The sequence below is a fragment of the Chelonoidis abingdonii genome, chromosome 20 (assembly GCF_003597395.2).
Source record: "Chelonoidis abingdonii isolate Lonesome George chromosome 20, CheloAbing_2.0, whole genome shotgun sequence".
NCBI lineage: Eukaryota > Metazoa > Chordata > Testudines > Testudinidae > Chelonoidis > Chelonoidis abingdonii.
Window position 1 is genome coordinate 22,028,884 of NC_133788.1, and position 22,310 is coordinate 22,051,193.

The 22,310-nt window shown below is 41.9% G+C and overlaps 1 protein-coding gene across 3 annotated transcripts in view; it reads right to left on the reverse strand.

Moving 5' to 3' along the window:
* GOSR1 (golgi SNAP receptor complex member 1) overlaps positions 1–22,310 on the reverse strand; it is a 101,157-nt gene that overhangs the window by 40,173 nt on the left and 38,674 nt on the right. For 2 of the 3 annotated variants that reach the window (XM_075074089.1, XM_075074087.1), the window contains exons 7-8: positions 4,910–4,992; positions 1,572–3,696 (exon numbers count right to left, since the gene is read on the reverse strand). The exons of the other annotated variant lie outside the window; for it this stretch is intronic. In XM_075074089.1, coding sequence (XP_074930190.1) covers positions 3,572–3,696; positions 4,910–4,992 — 208 coding nt within the window. In that variant the 3' untranslated portion in view covers positions 1,572–3,571. Of the gene's footprint in view, positions 1–1,571; positions 3,697–4,909; positions 4,993–22,310 lie in introns of those variants that run through there. 3 annotated transcript variants of the gene reach the window in all.

A 22,310-nucleotide genomic window follows, 5' to 3' on the forward strand; every position in this document is an offset into this window, starting at 1 on the left:
CATTCTATTGGTCCCAGAGACAGGCTGAGGGAATAAAACCAACCCCTTTGTGCATCCTTGCTTTGCACTCGCTCTCTAGTGAAGGATACAGAACAGTGATCAATGGTATTGCAGGAACAGCAGTCTGGTACTAAGGCTGCCAAGCACAGCATCAACAGGCAACACTCATTTGGCATAAAAATGCCTATAATATTTTCAGGGAATTCATTGCTGTGCATCCTACTTATTATGGACAGGATTTTCATGCAGCACTGGATGTTACCAGGATTGCTGCTTGGGTAACTGGAGTCTGAAAAATCATGCTGCACCTTTTAGCCAGAAAGGGGGCCAGGAGACTGAAGAGGAAGGAATGTCCGTGTGTTTACTTGGGGATGGGTAAAAGAGGGCAGAAGATCTCTTTCTGGAATTCGAGGAGAGCCAATAGCTTACCAGACAGCTTTACAACGGGTGGCTGGTCACTGACAAACAGCACACGGAAAGAACTGATAGCAGAGCCCCCGCAGGTCAACTCATTTTCCCCCTGAGAGGCGATGGAGACTGAGAAGCATCTTGAAAGTGATCTCAGCTTGTTTTTGTGCTTTGGCCACTTCTCCCTACAGCTCCTGCTGGTGGATAAACAGGAGGGCAACACTGCCAGTGTCACCGATGGGCCCCACCTCCAAGACAGGCACCTCTAACTGGTCTTGAGAACCAGAAAGGCAGAGAAGTGCTGGACACAAGGAAAAAATATGGAAATACCTTTTGCAATAGGAGGCAGGTGAATGAGCTCCAAAAAGGAGCAGTGGGTCAGATACTCAGGACTAAATCTTACATCAGCCCACTGTCTTCTGTTCACTCGCCCTTATTTTAAGGTCCACTGCCCTAATTATAGAGCCATGCTAGAAAGACTTCGGCATTCAGCAAGTCTCTCCCCCAGGCCAGCCAGTCTATCCATTTGAGAGAGATGCTGGACGCCTGCTTGTGTCAGGTACATGCCGGACAGTAGCTCACGAAAGGGCAATTCTGCTAGGAAAATTAAATATATTTGATACAAAACCCTCTCAACACCAGCACCAAATCAAAGTCACTCAACAGATGCCAACCATTGAAATGCCACTGAAATATTAACCCCACATTTTCTAAGTGAATTCATCATATTTCTACTCTTTTATGTGCTGTAACATATCAGCTCCTTCACAGTCATAACACAGTGATTAGTATCAGAGGGGTAGCCGTGTTAGTCTGGATCTGTAAAAGCAGCAAAGAGTCCCATGGCACCTTATAGACTAACAGACGTTTTGGAGCATGAGCTTTCGTGGGTGAATACCCACTTCGTCGGATGCATGTAGTGGAAATTTATATACACCTGCCCCAGGAAATTTCCATTACATTCATCTGACGAAGTGGGTTTTCACCCACGAAAGCTCATGCTCCAAAATGTCTGTTAGTCTATAAGGTGACACAGGACTCTTTGCTGCTAACACAGTGATTGACGTTTGCTACAATCTGCACATTTTCCACAGCTTTTTTTAAACACACGGTAAGATTAAATAATACACCCAATCAATTAAGCCCATTAAAAAGACTGGTCATCAGATTAAATAAATGAATTTATTTACGATTCGCAGGTCTTATAATCGCCAACTACATAGCAACCAAATCCTATAAATCTTAATGGAGCATAACTGCCAGTCACGGCCCTTTGAAAAAATCAAAGAAAATAAAGTATCAGGGGACAAGAGTTTTGATATACAGAGATTAATTAATAAATTTCCTTTATCCTTCAGTCTTTATCCAGAAAAAACCTAATGAGCACTTCATTTCAAAACCAGGGATATTCCCCAATCAACCAAACGACCATTCCTTATTTAAAAAGACAAATCTCAATTTTAGTAGCATCAATTGCAAGTCCCTTCTAATTCCAAAAATAACCTTAGCAGCCTGTTTGGCACAAAGATGGTATTCTGCACATAAGGCCTTTTCAAGTCCAAATGAACAATACAGTTTATACAACTGTGTGGTTTCTCACACACTACATAGGCACAATTCTTTACTTACACCAACAGGGTACTGCACACACACTATCAAAGCAGTAATACAATGAATTCTAACTGTTGGGTGACCTGTCTTCTTCTAGCACAGAGGAGGACCTGGAGACGAGGAAAGGTCTCCGGACCGTCTCTGGCAACTATGATTAGTGGGAAGACACATGAAATTTGGGAGTGTTATAAGTCAGTTGTGCAAATAGTTAATCAAGTTCTTCGAAAAAAGGCCAGTGCCTCAGAGTTTTGCTAGTTATGGTTATAAGACAGGCGAAGATGGCATAGAACAACTGGAAAGGGGAGAAAACCTGTAATTTGTAAATTTGCTATATCAAAGACATTCCTGACATTAGATTTCTTAACAGACACTCATCTGCAGAGAGAAACCCAACGGATTTTGCTAACAATCTAAAATCTCTGCTGTTTTTGGACAATGAACAATTGAAAAAAGAAATCTATGTACATGTGTTTTGCAGATACTAGAGAAGAAACGTAATTGCATATTCAGCCACGCATTCATTGAACTCTTTACTCTGAGGAGTTACATATTTAACAATTTTGCTCACAGACACATTGGCCATCAGGCATAACTGATGTATTTTCCCTTTCCAATGTACAGGTTAGACTCCATCCTACTTACAGTGTAAAAATATTAATGCTATTAGAATACCCTTCATCTAAATTAAAACAGACTTTTGAAACTATTATGTCTTTATGAAGCCTTTTGTGATATCAGCCAAAACCAAAATATTTACACCCAAAAGATTACTTTCAGGTGAAAGCATGTTTGGTCACTTTAAATGACTTAATATTACAGTAAAACTGAGAGGATACTATGCTCCCTTTTTCCAAAGCAGGACTGGAAATATTTCCTGGAGTCCTCTTAAAGCCACAAAAAACCTTGTAAGTGCTCCTCAGATAGCAGTTCAGACATCTTCTGTGCAAAAAGTGAATTCAACAATCCTTATCTGTCTCAGGAATTTGTGGGAAGGAGCACAGTTTTCACAGCACAAGTTAAGTAGAAATGACTCGCAATAGCTCAATCATAAGTAAAAAACTTAGAGGTTGTATTCAGTAACAAACCAACCTGATGGCTTAAAGCTGCAATATCCTTATTATAGGGCAAAAGTATCTAGTCCTGTACTTGACCTTCAGGGGAAAACTGGCTTCCTGAAGGAATTCCACCTAAGAGAAGCTTAACAATTGTTCCACTTAAACGCCAGTGACAGATTTCATTACCATCATCCAGTAGGGAAGACTCTCTACTGATTCTCATATATGTTGTATATTACCTACCTTGTAGTGAGATAGGGGATTTAAAAAAATATTTAAGCAAAAGAAGAAGAAATAGTTTTGGCAGGGGAGGAGAAATACTGCAGCTTCAGCTCAAAACCAGTGTTGTAAAGTCTGCCACCATAAACCTTAGACATCATGCTGATATTTCAGCCATCACGTGCAGGCTGTTTATCAGGTCTACTGACTTCCCCCACCCACTTCTCCTTGATGGGTTGGGAGCAGATAAGGTTATCAGAGTCCATGGAGAATGTCCATCAATGGAAAGCGTATAGCAACAGTAAGATGGTACAGATGCCAATAACACCACCCAGGATGAGAGAGTCCCGTCGCTTCCGTAGGTTGATCCTTTGAATCAGACTGTTCACTGCGGGAAACCGGTCTTTGGTCGTCTGAGTTAAGGTCATATTAGCAAGCAGCATCAAACCTGGGCAGACCCCAGATCTATACACAGAACATTAGCAGCAAAGCAAAGAGTTTAGAACTAATCACAAACCAAAGAAAACAGATGTGACAAACTTTTGGCTAGTTAGCAAGATTACAATTTTACTTCATTAATAAAAAAAACAATGAGGGGGGAAGAGGATAACAGAAAAGCTTGAAGTTGGTGTTTATGCAGAAGCCTGTATGTAATGCAGCATGAAATCTAGGCTAGCTGAATACAAAAGGTAACACTAGTACTGGGAAAGGGATAGAGTTTGGCTACAGAAATAGTTCATACCCCACAGATGAAGACTGTTTACTGCATGACATAGAGGGAAGAACTGCCCTCACTGTAAAATGCTAAGATTTATTTAATGTATAAAAATGAGATCTGCAACAAGCTCACAAGTTTCAGAGCTGTGTCTTTGCACCCAAGAATCTTTTAAGGCTAAAGTTTATTGAGCTGCTTTTGTTCTTGCCAGTCATTAAAAACAGTCTAATGAAATGTATGTCTCATCAAGCTACATATCTCCAGGACATATCTTCTGTCTAGTCAAATGAGTCTAATGCCCCTCGTTGTGCTGCTACAATGGAAAAGAAGAAATAGTCGGAAAAATGGTAAATACGCATGACTTCACAATCCAGCACATTCGTTAGCCGGGAGCATGAAATGGGGGAGATGAAACGAATAAACTAAAAACTTAAAATCAAGAGGTCTGAGTGACACAAGGGGATCTTCAGGTCATGGAAACATTTAGCTCTGCACTACAGCCATGACACATTCACAGCAAACTGCCGCCATCTGTCCCTGAAAGTAAAATGCCAGGAAAACAATACAATAATACTGCTAGCAGAGTGTATGTAGCTGGAGTATGTTAGATTTTGTTGTTCTAGATCTCTAAATGAAAATTAAATGTTGTCTTATATGTACTATTCAAAGTTGCATTTAAAAAACCCAACAGCTAAGTTTATCACGCTGTGAATCTGATAAAGACATCTTATTGATGGAGTAGGACAAGTATAATGCAATCTTCGGCTCAGCAGACGTACGATGACTGTGTTATATTACCATTGCCTATTAAAATATGTTGAACCCCAATCTGCAGAATGAATTGTGTCGAGATAGCTTCTTCCTGAAGGCACTTGCAGCACAGCTCTTTCAGAAAGGATACTGGCCAAGGTGTTCATTTTGCTTTGTATTGACTTTAATATCCCTCTCTGCGAAGTCATATTTTCTTTTGTTGCCATGGCAATGCTGGAGGAGGAAAAAAAGAATGGATCAAATCGCTAAAAATAACCTGGAAGCTGAAACAACGGAAGAGCAAGGTGTACAAAGCTCCTTCATATGAATGAGATGTAGCTACCCTCCACAGATCACATTTTCTCCACTAATTTTGAACGATTAGCCTGTCACCACTTTTCCTTTTAATAAGCTACAAGTAGGCAAAAGCGTGCAACTTTGGTAACAGTGCAGATTATTAGAAGAAACAAAATAAAGCAAAAAGATGAGACAACATTAGAGACAAGCCTAGCAACATTCTTATGGCAGAGATCCTAGAGTCAGGAGTTTGGTTGAACTGTGGGGATCCACATGTTTGTTTCGCTCAACTCAGCACCTGAAAGCCTTGTCTGATACACTATGGTGTGATGGATATAAAAATAACTGAGTAAATGAGAGTTCAATCAATCATAATTAAAAAGATTAGAGCAATGTGAAAAAGTGAGATGATCAAAGTGCAGCCTGAGGTCAAATACAGCTAATGGAACTCTACAAGGATCACATGTCGTTTCTATAGCGTCTATGTTCTATAAGAGTGCTGCCATCTATTCTATTTCATGAAAGGTAGATGCAGTCCACAGGCTCCTGGCAAGTTGGCAGTGAAGGCTCATCAGTTGGGCTAAGCTTGTCCACTCTGGTACTAATTTATCTTTTACTAGTGACTTAGAATAGAGGGTTTTCCTTGTCAGCTGGAGTAGAAAGAGATGCCATATCGTTAGATTACCCCAAAACATTCAATTTGTTTCCATCATGTCTCCAAATCCCCTTAAAACACTTGGCCTTGCTGAGACCTCTATCCATGAGCCAGCCAGCTCACGTAATTCTGATCATATAATGCCATTTTAACACTAGGTGCAGCAGCTACACATTATATTTTACAAACATACAAGAGTAGGGTCTAGATCAGAGGTTCTCAAACTGGGGGTCGGGACCCCTCATGGGGTCATGAGGTTATTACATGGGGAATTGCAGGTGGTCAGCTGCCACCTCATACCCTGCTTTGCCTCCAGCATTTATAATGGTGTTAAATATATTTTAAAAAAGTGTTTTTAATTTATAAGGGGAGGGCTGCACTCAGAGGCTTGCTGTGTGAAAGGGGTCACTGGTACAAAAGTTTGAGAACCACTGTCTACATGATACTAAAATAACTTTTCATAACATACGTACATGTTTCTATTTCAAATCTCATTCATTCTGGAAAAGTCAGGCACACCTCCCTCCCCCCTCAATGAGCAATACTACTATAAATCAGACAATTAAAGACACTGACAAGGCATTTCAAAAAGGTTTCTTGAAAATTTGGTTTCCATTCTGTTATAGGACAAGGAGATCAAACAGAAAACAAATGGGCAGTCTATTACTTACAACTGCAGCTCAAGTTTTATTTAGCTGACCTGAATGGAATGGCTTTCTCAAGACAAACATTTAAGCTCAGTTACACCTGGGGGAAATAGAAAGATGTGAGAGCTGTGGCTCGTGGAGACCTAGCGTGTTTAATAAAGAAGAGGGAAGAGAAAAGGACAACATAACTAGAGAAGTACCAGTCTCCTTGGGTGGTGAATGTTTCAAGAACACAAAGAGTATACGCCATATATACCAATATGACTGGATAATAACTGAGGATGCAACCCTTACATTTCTGTTGACTAAACCCATATGCGGAGCATAAAGGTTTAAAAATCAAATGGGTCCTGACACAAGTTGAGGTTTAGATTGTCTGAGAAGTTTTGTTTTGGAGGGGCAAAGGATTAAATACTTTACAAACATTACAACATAAAATAGGGCAACAGGAGAACAAGTTTAATGCTGCCCTTCTCAGAGAGGGGACCTCACATCATTAGAAAAAGAGCTCTCTCTCGCTGAAGATAGAGGCAGACCCCCAAGCTTTGCATGATATTTTTCACTTGCTGAGCCCGACAGTGTTTCTAATGACAGCAAGAATGAAGAGCAGGAATGCATTGGAGATAAAAGCCTAACTCTTTCCCAGGTCCCATGGTATATTGCTAATGTTGCATTTTGTTGATAACCACAACATTGGTCATAACTGACCCTATCTTAACAAACTTCTTTTGTTATGTCTATGCAGCACTTGGAACTCCAGAAGTGAGCCTTGCGCCTGGATTGAGAGTCCTGGGTTAGTGGGGCTCACGCTAGTGCTCTAAAAATAGCTGTGCACACACCTCTTAGAAGTCATGGCTCAGGCTCGGAAGCCTAAGGAGAGGGTGGGCTTTGGGGCCTGAGCTCCAGCTGGAACTGAAACGTCCACATGCTGTCTATACAACTGATTTTAGAGTGCTAGCACAAACCCATTGGCCTGGGCTGAGAGGTTTGCTCACAAGGACTCCAAGATGCTGTGCAGACATAACCTTTGACGCTGGAAATATTTGGTTCTCAAGAGCAGGTTTATAACGAAAAGGAATTTATTTTGTTTCAGGAAGTCGGGCTGATCTGCACATAAGACTCATACAACTGCAACTATACCAGAATAGTTAATGCCATTCAATCATCCTGGGGTGGGTGCAGCTAACCAGTATAAAAGTGCTCATATTGGCACAGCATATTGCTGTACAGGAAAGGGAAAAAGCTCTCTCTGTATATAGCACCTTTATACTGATGTAACTGCACCCATACTAAGAGTTCTACCCATAACACTATTTTGGTGAAAAATAATCACTCTTCCAACAAAATCGTTATACTGGGAGACTTTTCAAGTGCAGAACAGGCCCTTCTTGATCTCTTTAAATGTGACAATACATTTTATGGGAACCTGAAACCAGAATAATTAGCAAGGTAGCAATAAAGGTCCTCGAAACAAGACTGTCACCTTGGGACAACACAGTTCTGGATCATCCTAAGGCACAATATTGCTCTGCTGCTCTCTGTGACACTACAATCAGCAGTAGCAAAGCAGCAGGGAAGATGGACAGAATGGCCAAGTCCAACAGTTGTCTTTGGAGAGCTGTAGCAGAGTCAATACCAAAACTCACTTATATTTCACTCGGGGAACAAACACTGGGTCAACTGGACCCTCACACACCTCCCTGTAGTACGAACCTGCTTTTGGTTTCTTCCACTTTCTACTCTCTTTTCCACTCCAAGAAGCCCTTTATGCTCGTAACTTCACCCTCTCTATTACGTGCCATGCATCCTCCCTCCCCTACTTTAAAAAGAATCTGAACTATATCAATGATCTCTTAGGAGACTCTCTTCCGACTCTCATGCCTCTTCTTTTATTTTGGATTTTGTTCATACTCAACTGGAAACCCTTAGGGTAATGCCTAGCCTACCTGAGAGTTTGTAAAGTATCATGCTCATCTATAGAGCTATAAGAGTAGACCAGAACATTACTATTAATATTAAAAAACAGTATTATTGGGAAGGTAAAGTGAATCAACCCAACAGCAGTGTTTGGAGGAACATGAAGTAAAAGGATCATCATCAATGGCTTCCAATATCATTGTGGAGTCATGGTACCATCTTGTATCTTTATGGAGAATGTTTGCCTCTCTCCGCCAAAGTCCTTTACAGTTAATTCTTCTGGATAATATGTACTGACAGAGCAGATCAATAAATTATTTCACTTTAGAGCTCCATTAGCACTAGAATCAAGTTGAAAGCTTACTGGTCAATTGGGAGCTGATCAATCATCAATATATATAAACAGTTTAGTGACAAGCATGTGTATTAAACTCATATTTCCAAATGACAACTCCATAAAAGCAGACTAACATTCAATATCCATGCTGAAGTTTAAAAAATTATTTAAGAGAACTGAAAGTCATCAAGGTAGAACTAACAAAAGCCTTAAAGCAATTCTTGTCTCCAGTGGATTATTTTCCTTTTGTCAATCATCTTCAGCATTCGTTTTTATATATTCATGTCAGATAAGCATAAAACAAAAATTGCTGGCTACTTGGAGAAGCAGTAGGGATTTCCAGCCATCTCCCTTATGATCTCATCAGATCTCATAAGCTGAGCAAGGCCAGGATAGCTTCAGCACTTGGATGGAAGACAAAGACAAAGCACGTTGCTATTGAATAGATGTGGTGTTGGTAGCTTTGTAGGCAGAAGACTCGTTCAGTAGAGATTTGGAAGAAATGTCTTAGCATGGTGATAGTAGGCAATATCTTGATGGAGGAACCATCTTCCAAAGGAGATGTAAAACCAATGTTCTGACCACCATTAAACATCCCAAAGTCATTTTATATAAAAGAGAAGTGTTAACCCCAGCATTCTGCTCAAATTGAAATTGGGGTAATTACATTCTGCCTACCAGAAGTTCCAATTGGCTGAGACACTTTTGGCTTCCTGTCTTAAAAATGTTCTATTGTGTTGGTGTGCACTATTAACACCTACCCTATGTCACCCCTAGAGGTGGTTGACGTGATTCCTATAGTTTGAAAAGTGCTTTGAAATGATAGGAGCTATATAAATGCAAGGTATTCTGACGCAAAGGGGAGAAAATTAATGCTGTCAGTCCAAAGAGCTGTCATCATCAATCTGACCAACACTTGTTTTTGAAGGGCTTGTCTGACTCAGTTAACTAATGTCCTTCACATCTACAGGAAGAGCAGAGGGAGGTCACATACAGAAAACTGGTCTAGGAGTCCCTTTTTGCGAACAACAGAAAACAAACCACATGGCAAATCTGTTTGTTTCCATGGTACCTGAACTAACTTAGCCCAGTGAAAGAGAATGATTCATCTTTACAGTGGAGACCCCCTTCCCATCAAAAATTAACATGGAAGAGAAAGAAACAAGCTGCAGCAATCTGCCTTTATCCCACTACTACATGAGAATGTGGTGAAAGGACGTTCAACAAAAGGTATTAAGAGAAATTCTCAACAGGGCATCAACAGTTGAGTACAGAAAAGAAGCAGCAAGTTATCATCCAATGCTAAAACCAAGTTTGTAAATAAAAATCGGATGCATGTCAGGCAGTATTATCTGTCAAATCACATGTCATTTGTAACTAAGTACAAAAGTTTTTCCTCCCTAGTGTTTTGAGGTTATAATATCAACACAAGACCCCAGAACAGTAATTAGCTACTGAGGAAAGCTTCCAGGGAATTTTGGATTACTGGGTGGTGTATAACTCGGTAACCGTAGGTAGGTAGCTCAGTAACTGTAGGTAGGATTTCACTACTGCACACAGGAAACTTTGTCTAAGAATTTCGGCTTCAGACCTATGCACTGGTTTCATAGTTAATTGTTCAGACAGAATCCTCATGCAGCAGCAAATCCCCTTTTTGCATTAAGCAATGTATTTTCTTACAACACATCTAATGATTCATTAAAGCAGCCTTCAAGGTATTGAAAAAGAGATGGGAGATGACTGCCAGGAGATAGAGTGCTGCTGAGCTATCTACAAGGTGCCCTGGGGAAATAATTATGAGACTTTATTATGGAATGGAGGATTTCATGTTTTAACATCCGATGAGAGAAGCAGCCTACTTTATAAGTGAGGGAATCAGAAGCTAGTAAACTTTAAAGTTTACAGCTTGGGAACTTAGAACTTCCACAAAATAAAGGGCACCTAGACAACTTCTACTGAAATATTCTCAGGAAAGAAAATGTTGGGTGATCCCAATTTTAAAACTGCGTTATAAAGGTGCATAACCAAATATTCCTGAATGGTTAAATAGGATTCCAACTACTGGAGAGGGTCAAGGTGGGAAAATAAGAATTCAGCTACAAAGTATTTGCTTATCCTTCATGCAGAATTTGAATGTGTAAAATGTGAGTTAATTGAACTAAGCTCTCACCCTTTGTAAAACAAAATATTCTTAGCTGAAAGTGCAAAGAATTATTAAAATGAAACAAGGTAACCCTTTGGGGACCTAGCTTCTCAACAACAAGATCACAGGTTTTTAAAAGCACATTGCCTGGCAGAGGAGGTCAATTTTAAGGGGGGTGAAGCTCAACAATGTAGGTTTTCAGCAAGCTTTGTTAATGGCATGTTACCAGTTGGTGATTTGGCTTTCATTCAGAACAGCCAGTGTTGGATTATCTTCAAACTGCAACAAGTAATGAATCATGCATAAATTATACTCAAACATGCAAACAAAATCTTAGGATATATTAAGAATATGATGAATATTATACTGAAATCACATTATGCCTTTATATACATTGATGGTGCATCCCCACCTGGAGTGGTGAATTCTGTTCTGGTCATCCTGGCTCATAAAAGATATAGCAGAAATAAAAGGTTATGTTATTTAGTTAAAAAAAATCAACTAAAAGTGTGCCCTTTAAGAAATTAAGCATCTGTGTCATACTGAGAGTACCTACCTATGCCTTGTAGTAACACCATGAAAGGGGAACAAAATGAAAAATGTGCCTTTAAAATAATTTTATCTAATCTGAATCACAAATACTAAAATTCATAATTGTATGACTATTGCACAGCATCACTACAGGACAGAGTTAAGTACACTGAGTGCATTTCCATAGCTTAAAGAAATCCAAATATGTTAAGCATAACCTTAACTCTGAATCTATTGGTTTTGTAATAAACATTATAAGGAGATTGTAATTATCCCAAAATGAATCTTTAACCTTGTTACAGACCTGTACTCTCAACTTGAACTCCAATTTTAACTTTTTTTTTTGGTCTTGAGATAGAGGGCCTCGTACTTTGGGACAGCAGCAGCCTCTAGCTGATCAAGGTAAGGAAGAAACATCCCTTATGGGCTGGTTATTTCATACTTGTGCACCACGGCATTTCCTGCACCTTCCTCTGAAGCATCTGGCACTGGGCAGTGTCAGAAAACGAATACTACACAACATGGATCTTTGGTCTGATCTGGTATGGAAATTTCTACAGACAAAACAAGCTTCCAGATCTGAACTTTTTTTTCTTTTTTAAAGAAACTGAATTTTATTGCAGGAACATTAAAAATGTATTGAGTATATACTTTAAGTCACATAGGAGTTACTTGGTTGTCCATCATCAGTCACAGGAACATAAGGAGCAAACAGCTAGTAAGTTTCTTTTAGAATATGCTAGTTATCTGAGTTCTGGAAGAAACAAGATCTAATATTCCTGGTCTCTGCTGGAAGCCCTGCCACTCAGCCTTCTCTTTTGAAATAGAATATACTTAACTGCATAGTGGCAGATGAATTTTATGGTTTTGAAAGTTAGTTTCTGCTTCTTTAACTCTCCTTGGTTTCGTTTGCATGCTTTAGTGTCTAAATATGAATAATCCATGATGGCATCATAATCTGATGTGTCAAGTGCAGGGCTCCAAGCCAAGTGCTAATGTTAAATACACTTAAGATTCACTTCTGAGAAGCCCATAAATGTTACTCTACATCAACAAAAATGGACTCTCACACACATATTGGTATTGTAAAGGGTTCTGAGATGGAAAACGGTTTTCAACCCTAGATTCTTACAAGCACTCAGACATTTTCTTCTTGCTACATGCCCAGCAAAGCTGTTACCAGGAAAGGGTTTGGCAGAATCAATCTTAAAGACTGTTTCAGAACAGATGGAATCTTAGTTTGGCAGTCCCAGTACTGAAGGGATGCACTGTAATCAGCAGCCTAAGAGCCAGTACATGTATGCATCCACACAGACAAAACCACAAGGCCCCTACCCTTTGCCCCCTCCTCCCTGGGAGTAACAGTGAAGTCCCCACTTCAGGAGGGAAGGAAGTGGCTGGGAACATACCTTCAGACACTTGTCAGGTTTGAAAACGTATAGAACCAGAGCGAAACAGTGTTTTCCTAAGGGCATTAAGGGGCACTGTGTTTTTAGCCAAGACCCTAAACCAAGGTCCTCTCCACCAAGTCATTAAGAACTTTTCATGAGTGCAGGGTGTGATATTCTGTTATTAAAATATGACCATGTATATCATCCTACAATTGCAACAAATCTTGTACAAAGTATGTCACATAAGGGATCAATGGAAAAAGTTATGATTTGCTGAATATGACTGTCCAATTTGTATGCATGTATCCTCTTAAGTTATGAATATTGACTGTGTACCAATATTTCAAACAGTGTTTGCTCCTGTGGTAACACCCACAAGGTAGTTAAGCTTACATCCAGTCAGGCCAGCACATTGTGAATGGACTATTCAAGTTGATGGCCCATTAAAGAACACTTAGCTCATACAACAGACAATGGAAGAAACTTATCCCTGCTAGATGGACCTTTCTGAGGATGCTTCAGACAGAATATGGGGAATAGCTGCTCCTGAGTCACTGAAGCATGCAAGGTCACGTGACTAGTTCATGTGACTCTGCACTCCATCTTGTAACTGGACTTTTCACAAACTAAATCTGAGAGTTTTCCCTCCACATGGGAGAAAGTATAGGCACTGGAAGAATCTCCATTTTGCCTCTTTCTTGCTCTGATCTCTGGACTACAGACTTACAGTAAGAGGAGCATTACAGTCAGTGGACTGAGGACCTTCCAATCTTTTGGATGTTAGCGGAGACATTATAAGCTAGCAGTTTATTCCACCGCTGCTACAAACCTAATACAAGAACTTTGCAATGAGCGTATGTATTTGATTTCTTTGACCATTTTAACTCTCTCCTCTTTTCTCTTATAAATAGGGTGACCAGATGTCCTGATTTTATAGGGACAGTTCTGATTTTTGGGTCTTTTTCTTATATAGGTCCTTATTACCCCCACCACCGTCCCGATTTTTCACATTTGCTGTCTGATCACCCTACTTACAAATAAACAGCTAGATATTGGATACTAAAGGACTGTCAACGGCGTGATTATTGGATAAGATCTGAGTTATATATTGATTTGGGTATGTGGCTCATCCTTTGGGATCAGAAGAACCCTGTGGCTGATGAAATTGGTTTTAAATAACCACTCATCAAGGGCTGGGACACCTAAGGAGACTGCATTTCTGACTTCCTGTTAGCCAGTGTGAGGAGACAGAAGTTCACTTTTGTTGTTGGTTTGGTATATCTTATGGAAGAATAACCACCAGTTTAGGGGAGAGTCTGCCCTATTTCTCAGCAGTTTGTCCTGAACCTGGCATCCTCAGCTGTAACCCACTGAGCCACGATGACAAAGGGGTATTCCAGATTCCTGTTTAGGTAACTATAATTGGAGATATACTTATCTCCTAGTACTGGAAGAGACCTTGAAAGGTCATCGAGTCCAGCCCCCTGCCTTCACTAGCAGGACCAAGTACTGATTTTTGCCCCAGATCCCTAGGTGGCCCCCTCAAGGACTGAACTCACAACCCTGGGTTTAGCAGGCCAATGCTCAAACCACTGAGCTATCCCTCCTTCCACCTTGGATCGTAACGTTTCCCACTTCACTTCCTTAACTGTTGTGTAGCGACGCTCTGCACAGAATAATTGACATTTCTTCTCAGAGGTGGGGCTCATGATCCCCATATAGAATTTGTATGTCGCTTTGGGTTCTTTTGGAATGAAAGGTGCTACAGAAATAAACAACATTTGTTTCCAGCAATTAATGTATCCAGATGGAGTCAAAAACTCACATGCAGAGCTACAATTTAATGCAGGGCCTATGAGGAGCAACTGCTTTTACTGAATGTTAAGCTGTGTTTTTTTTGCCAGCCATATATGTAGGAGTTTCATTGCTATGTGAAACATACACCTCTACCTCAACATAAGGCGACCTGATATAACACGAATTTGGATATAACGCAGTAAAGCAGTGCTCTGGGGGGGCGGGGCTTTGCGCTCCGGTGGATCAAAGTACGTTCAATATAACGCGGTTTCATCTATAATGCGGTGAGATTTTTTGGCTCCCGAGGACAGCGTTATATCGAGATAGAGGTGTACCAAAACGCCTACTACTTGCTCTGTCAGTTGAGGCTGCAGACATATCTAAATTGATGTGACACTAAAACAAAGCTCCAAAGTAGCAAGACACGCTTTTAAAACCAAATAGTTGATGTTCTCTTGGAACACTTCTGCTGATGCTCTACTGGAACACTTCATTACCTGCTATGAACTCAGATCCTCTCACTTGTTACACTTAACGTTATCATAACATGCATGAAGCAGAGGTTGTTTTGCAGGACGAGGCCTTTTAAACTCTAGTATTAAACTACTGTGACAATTTTGGGTGGGTCACTTTTTCCAACATGTTTTGTTTGCCATCTTTCTAACGGGTGCGAACAAGGATGAAAAACAAAGGAACATCTGTTCCCCCCCTCTTCCCCCCAAAAGATTCTGCCAACAATTTTCCGTCGTGCCTCTTATTACTGAAGCAAAAACTCAAATAAGATCTTCCTCCGTTGCCATCCATCATATTCTGCAAAGTCGTCAAAGTTTAATGTAAGTGGAGTATTGCCAACCGCAAAAATTCAAAAACGTCCAAAAATATAACGTTGGCCCCAAAATCATGATATTTTTATAAATCGATTAAGTCATTTTTTTTGTCTGTCTCCTGATTTTTGACTTCTCCTGCTGTGGAATGCTAGGTGTCATGATTCTTGGCTCTGAGAACAGATTGTCATCTAGCGGTTACAGACGCCATAGCCAATGTAACAATGCCCCTGTAGTAAACGTCTGTCTCAAATCTGGACTTAGAGTTCAGCATCTGAGTGTTTACTGTGAACCTTCCCCAAGCTTATACCCAGCTCGGATCTATCTCGCTGCCACCAGACAGGAATATAGCGCCTGCCTCACTCTGGTCCCCCCAGACTTTCCCTGGAGAAACCCCCCAAGACCCAGACCCCTGAGTCTCCCTATCTCATCCCCCAGCTTCCCCCCCTTTCCTGGGTTAGCCGGTGCGATGCTATACTTCACTCCTTGAATACAACCGGAGAGGCAATCTAGCTTCCCCGAGGCTATGCATTCACCTAGTCAGCTCACACAAGAGATTCCCCCTCCCTTTGTCTCTGTAGCTCTTTCCACCCTGGACAATAGGAAGGTGAGACATAGAGTTCAACAATTCCCACCCCTGACTTTTAAAAATCCAGTTTCTGATTGGTCCTCTGGTCAGGTATTTGGTCCCTTTGTTCACCCTTTACAGGTAAAGAAATTTAACCCTTACCTACCTACTACTATGACACGCCCCCATAATCAAGACCGTGTAAAATTTAACTGGAGGTGATTGTCTACCTAGAACTTAAACGAACAGGTAATCAAAACATGCACCTTTACATTTACTTAGTAAGCATGCTAAATCCTTCTACATTTAAGAAAAGTTTACCAGATGGTTTTTTTCCGGGAAAACTCTCGCGGTGGGAGAGGTGCATCTCGCACTTTGTTTAGAAGCTCCTGAAATTTCTAGGATAAAATCAAATATTAGACTTGAAGACTCATGATACGAAGTTTCTCGTTGTTCCCTTTGCTGTTATAAACTCACTTATTAATGCGAGCCTGTTATGTGCCAGATATGTGCTGGAACACCGCTCCACCAAACATATGGGCGTACCTTTTCAGGGTTACACAAATTGCTAGCATAGATCCTTTGTTCACTGGATGCGTGCTTTCCCTCTTCAGATAGTTTTCTTGCTGAGAAAGACAGATGGTGCTGATCCGGTCCGTCTTGCATAAGAACTGTCTATACACGCTTCAGATGCTCGGGTGGTTACTGGAATGTGTGTCAAAGTCTGGCCCTAGCACAGGTCGATGAGGGCCTGTTGGGTTGGTGTAAAGGCTTTCTGACAACTCATCTCTTTAACGTAGTTGGTGGTTCTTGTTTCAGGTGGTCAGTGGTGCACGATTTGGCTATGTGGTACAAATGCGGCCTGTTATACGGGCCAGCCAAAAAGGATTGGACCGTTTTCTTTTTTGGGACAGCCACATTTTGGTAGCCTTCCACCTTGGCTGTAGGTTTTATGTGCTCACCAACCTGGTTGTCCAGATAAGTGTACTCGTTGCCTATTTGACTTTTTTGGCTTACAGTTAGTCCTGCCTGCTGATACGGTTAAAAAACCTTTCAGGTTCTAGGTCTTCGGCCAGGGAGTCTGAAAAAATGCACATCATCGGTTGCAAGGCATTTTTCCAGTCCTGATGGGACCATTACCAGGCTTCTGAAGGTGGCGTGCACAGCCGAAGAAAGGTAACATTAATTCTACACCCCTGGCATGGGTTGACGAAAAGCTGACTCTTGGCAGTTCATCTAGCAAGTACTCCATCCCTTGTAAGTCTCTTTGTAAGTGAACTGGAATCCATTTTCCAGTATCTCATCGTGTGGCATGCGGAATTAGTTTCTGGACGAGTTACCGTTCTTCGTATCCAGCCAAAAGCCGTATTTTCCCAATTGGTTGGGGTCCGAACCTACTGAGCCCTGACTTGATGAGGCGGTTATACCATCTGTAGCATGTTCTGGATCTCCCGCTCTATGCACTGTGCTGGAAGGGGACACCGAGGTGGTGTTCTAATTGGTGCCTTACCTGTGTTCAAGCTGGTGGCCCGTTCAGTCAAGCCTGGAGTGCTGAGAAACAATGGTGGAGTTGACCCGTGCACAGCTCTTGATTTTGCGCAGCGACGTCTCCAGGGTGGTTGAGAGTTCACCTTCTTCCACGCCCCCGTCCTTTTTCCCCGTCATAATAGATCCCATAGGCCACTTCGTTTTCCTCTGCTCCCTGACTGTAAATGAACAAACCTGTAGTCTCTGGAATAAAACGGCTTGAGGATTCACATGGTACACTTTGGTTTTTAGTGAAGGAATGGGGAAATTGCTTGAGGCTATCAGTCCAGGCTTTGGACCGAATTGGCCCCCCCATGTGCTTCAGTTTAATGGGACCTTCGCCTTCAAGACAAACCGTTCTCCTCTCTTGAAGAACGGTCCCCCTCTGTATGTTATTCTCCAGGTTCTTTGTCTTGCTTTTCTGAGTATCCTGTTAGGTTTTCTCTGCAGGGCTGAGAATGTCGAGGGTTTTTAGTTGGACTGAAGTCCGGTTAGTTCCTGGGAAGGGTGTAACCCTCCCATTGTGCTTTAACCACTTTTTAATGGCCCCTTACCTCATGCATACGGACCAGTAAATGGCGAACCCTAAACTGGGATTGTGTACGCTGTAAGAAAGAACTGCGCAACTAGGTCCCGTCGTGATATTCATTGACATTTACGGACATGCCCCAAAGTTCCATTAACCTTCACCAGGCAGTTGGTTTGATGTTAAGGGATGGTCGTACCAGTGATTCACCCATGATTTCCAAGGGTCATTTCCAGTGCTGCAGGAACTGAGATTCCTAATCGTAAGGTCATTGGGGCAACGCCCTGGTGGAATGTTCTTAGCCTGCACCCTTAGCTCTGGTGTTAACTAGAGAGCCCATTGCTTCTGGCCATCGGTGCAAGTTACAAGTCATACACATGCTTTTCCCCTGGTTGTCTTTCTTGGAAAAGACCCGATTCCACGTACTGCTGAATGGCCTCAATTATGGGGAGTGTGGAGGAGGAGCCTTGACCACTTTCTTGAGTTCCCACTCTTTGGGCACACCTACAGGATGACATTGGGCAACCTTCTATGGCCATTTCCCTCCAGTTGAGACTTTCCCCAATTGTCTTTGGTTCTGTTCACCCCAGCATGGCCACTGGGATGAATCATGGGCTCCTTAGGCTTCCCCTTATTATAGTTGAACCGACGCAACGTTTGTCGGCTGGCCATTCTTCCCGCGTCCACAAAAAGAATTTCCTGATAATCCTGTCTATACAACTGTATCGTTCAAACAAAGCTGAGGCGGTTGGGTTTGCTCCCCGTCCGGCCGCCAAAGCTTTCTGAAGGCTGTCATTTGCTTCTGACTCAGTCTGAACTTGTTCCCTTGAAGCTGGCTTTTCTGTTCCGTTGAAGGCTGTAAAGCACACTATTTTTTACTTGCTTCTTGGCTTCTTCTTGATAGGCAATTGAACCAAAAAGCTTACGGTTTCACCTGTCGTGGTTTGCTGGCTGACTTAAGATCCCAATGTTAACAAAGACCTGTATGGTTTCTCTTAGACTCTGCTTAAAATGAAGCTGCTAAAGCAAGGCAGAAAAACTTCTCTCGGCTATTTTCGGCAACCCCTTCTCCCCTGCTAATCCCTAGCAGAAAAGAAAATTAATGTAGCTTGTGCTTCTGGATTTGTAATAAACGTTTGTCTCAAATCTGGACTTAGAGTTCAACATCTGAGTGTTTATCTGAACCTCCCCCAAGCTCACTACCAGCTTGGATTTTACTTCGCTGCCACCAGATAAGAATTAGGCTCTTATCAGCCTGGATTCCCCAAATACTCCTTGGGGGACCCCCTCTGTGGACTCCCCAACTTCCTTTGGGAAGACCCCCAAGACCCAGACCCCTGGGTCTCCCTATCTCCAACGGGAAAACAAGTTCCTCCCCCTTGTCTCCTCGTTATCTGCTCCCCCTCCCCCGCTTCCCTCCCTGGGTGAGCCTGGGCGATGCAGTACTTTTGAAGTCAAAACAAAGAGGGAAATCACCCTCCCCCTGAGGCGATGCCTTCAAATCTAGTAAAGCTAATATAAAGAGATTTTCTAATCCCCTTTCCTGTAGCCTTTTCCCGCCCTGGGACAATAGGAAGGTGAGACACAGAGTTCACAATTCCCGCCCCTGACTTTTAAAAAATCCAGTTTTCTGATTGGTCCTCTGGTCAGGTGTTTGGTTCCCTTTGTTCACCCTTTATAGGTAAAAGAAATTTAACCCTTACCTTACCTATCTACTTATGACAGCCCCTGTATGGGTCACCTATCACCAGCAAACCTGGATGAGAACCAATGGATGAGAATGCATGATTCTCTATCACTTGAGTTGAAGAACCATATCTCCTAGCATGGAAGCAGTATCAGAGCATAAACCTCTGAATGTGACAGAGCCACTAGAGGGTGACAGAGCCACACTCAATTAGCGCAGATTACAGAAAAATCTAATATATCATGTTCCTTTGGAAAGACTGCAAGGCAAAGCGGATGAGCCTTGGCCCTGTTATATCAGAGAAAGTTTAGAGCCAAGGGATGGGCTGTTAGAGGGGAGGGGAACATTTTCCTTCCCTCTGTCCCATCGAATAAGTCACTATTTCTAGACAGAAGGCAATTTATCCCTGAAGTAAACAAACTGTATTGACAAGCACCACCAGAACGGAGGGACTTTTTGCAAAATCCTAAGAGAAATACTAAATTAAAGATATCTATGGAACTTTCTACTAATCACTGGTCGGACAGAGCTTGCAGTCTGATGTGTGCTTCAAACAATACTCTACAAAACAATGTTTCAAGAAGTATTTATGGTAAATGAAAAATACTGTCACTAGTAAGCCACTGTTTCCTATTTTGAGGAAATGAGAAAGTTTGAAAGTGAAGAAGAAAATCTGAGGTCACTAATTACATGTTTAAATAGACAGACATTTATGTCTAAATCTGCCCAAGGCAAGTGAACACAGCCCCCCAAAGAACTGCTGTGCCAGGCATCACATCCCACATATCTCTGGGCAGAAATATGTTGCTTTAGAAAACCTTGTGTCATGCAAGAGCTTTTAACAATTTTTGTAAAAATGGATGGGGAGTTTCTGAAATGCCCAGACTGCCCTGGGGAAGCTATACCTCCATTAGTCACAGGCCAGCACAAGCACCAGCACAGCAGAGACCATGACCTCCATTCCTGTGAAGGGACTATAGAGAGGAATTCATTCTCTGGGCTTACTGACTCCTTAACTTCTCTGCTGAGACTGCCAACCAGGGGGGCAGTTAGTGCTAGCTGTGTTGGTGGGTTTGGTAATGTGACCATCTGCACACTGGTAATAGGCCTGAGGTCATCAACAAAGGCCCCTCACAGTCACAAAAGGCACTTTCCAATGTTCCTGCGTTGGCTGGTTGGTAAAATAATTAATAATGATTTTCCAGCTTTCTGAGTTACATCTAAACAATGAACTACAACAGATGCAAAGACAGACAAGCATATAGTAGCCAGATAAGCTAATTACATCACAGTCACCCAAGGAATCAGCATTCAAACAGCCTCTTCTACACAAGTCCATCTGTTTTAATTGGGCAGCAATGGACAATGCTCTAATTAAAGAACTGGATGATTTTCTAACTAGTAAATTCCCTGAAGATGAAGCGGGTATTACCACCGATCAACATCATACCCGAATGTTTGCAATTACTGGAGAAGGAAAAAGGCAAAACAGAAAATCCATTCTGACTTTAAACAGAGCCTGAATTGTGGTACAATACTTGAAAAGAAGTAATTAAAATTAAATTACATATCCTGGTAGCTGCTGCTTGTGGCTATCAAACAAACCAGATTTACATAAGATATAACAGAGAAGCTCGTTGGCACCCGATGGGACGGGGAGCCAGCCCCCTCTTTAGAACTAATGAACTGTGCAATGAGGAGCTAAGGAACTCACATTTCCAGAGGCAAAGTTCATCTGTTAATGCAACAAATACTCCCACTGCCTTGACTACAACTTCCTCACTCAGGGGTGTGAAAAAACACACCTCTGAGCGCAGCAAGTTACAGAGCTGCAAAGTGCCAGTGCAAACAGTGCCCCAGCGCTGTAAGCTAATCCCCACGGGGAGGTGGAGTACCTGCAGTGCTAGGAGAGCTCTCTTCCAGCGCTGGCACTGTGACCACACTCGCACTTCAAAGCACTGCCGCGGGCTGCAAGTGTAGCCATGCCCACAGTAAAAGCAAAGAGCTCAGAACCCAACCATTCAATAGACTGTAGGCAATATTGCATCACAAGTAAATCTCCCCACAGGTGCTGAAACACAATCCAGAGAGTAGGTCAGGGCCTCAACTGATAAAACATCAGGTCACTTTGCAGATCAGACTTCAAGACTCTCAGGCCTTTTAGCCCTCTAGCTAACAGGTAGCAGTGAGGAGACAATAAGAAATGTGGAGCTGATGCTTAGTTTTCACAGGGTGGGGAGAGTGTCAGCGTACAAATGCTTCTTAGCAGAAGTTGTTTTGAGCAAGGCAATGAAATGGGGGCTTAATCAGGAAATCCCAGTTTCTGAAGGTGTCTTCAGACATTGAGGGTGTTGACTCAAGCGAGTGGTGCTCATGTAAACAAATATCCATCTTTCTACATATCACAGTGCTGACCACTCTAATGATTTCTCTTAGCTTGATGCACCTCACAGCACATTACTGTGTTTCAACCCATTCCCCCATTACACTAATAGTACTCAGCTAACTGCATTTCAGCCTGCTAGCCAGCCCTTAATGGACACACTTCACATCTTGCTGCACCTCTTTGTAGCAGTGGTGATCACTTATCACATTACATGCATTATTTGAAATAAAATCTTCCCTTCAAAGCATTTTTATGAGAGAGAATCTCAAACTTAGGATGTATTTCAAGAAGTCTTAATTATTTGTCTGCAAAATCCCAG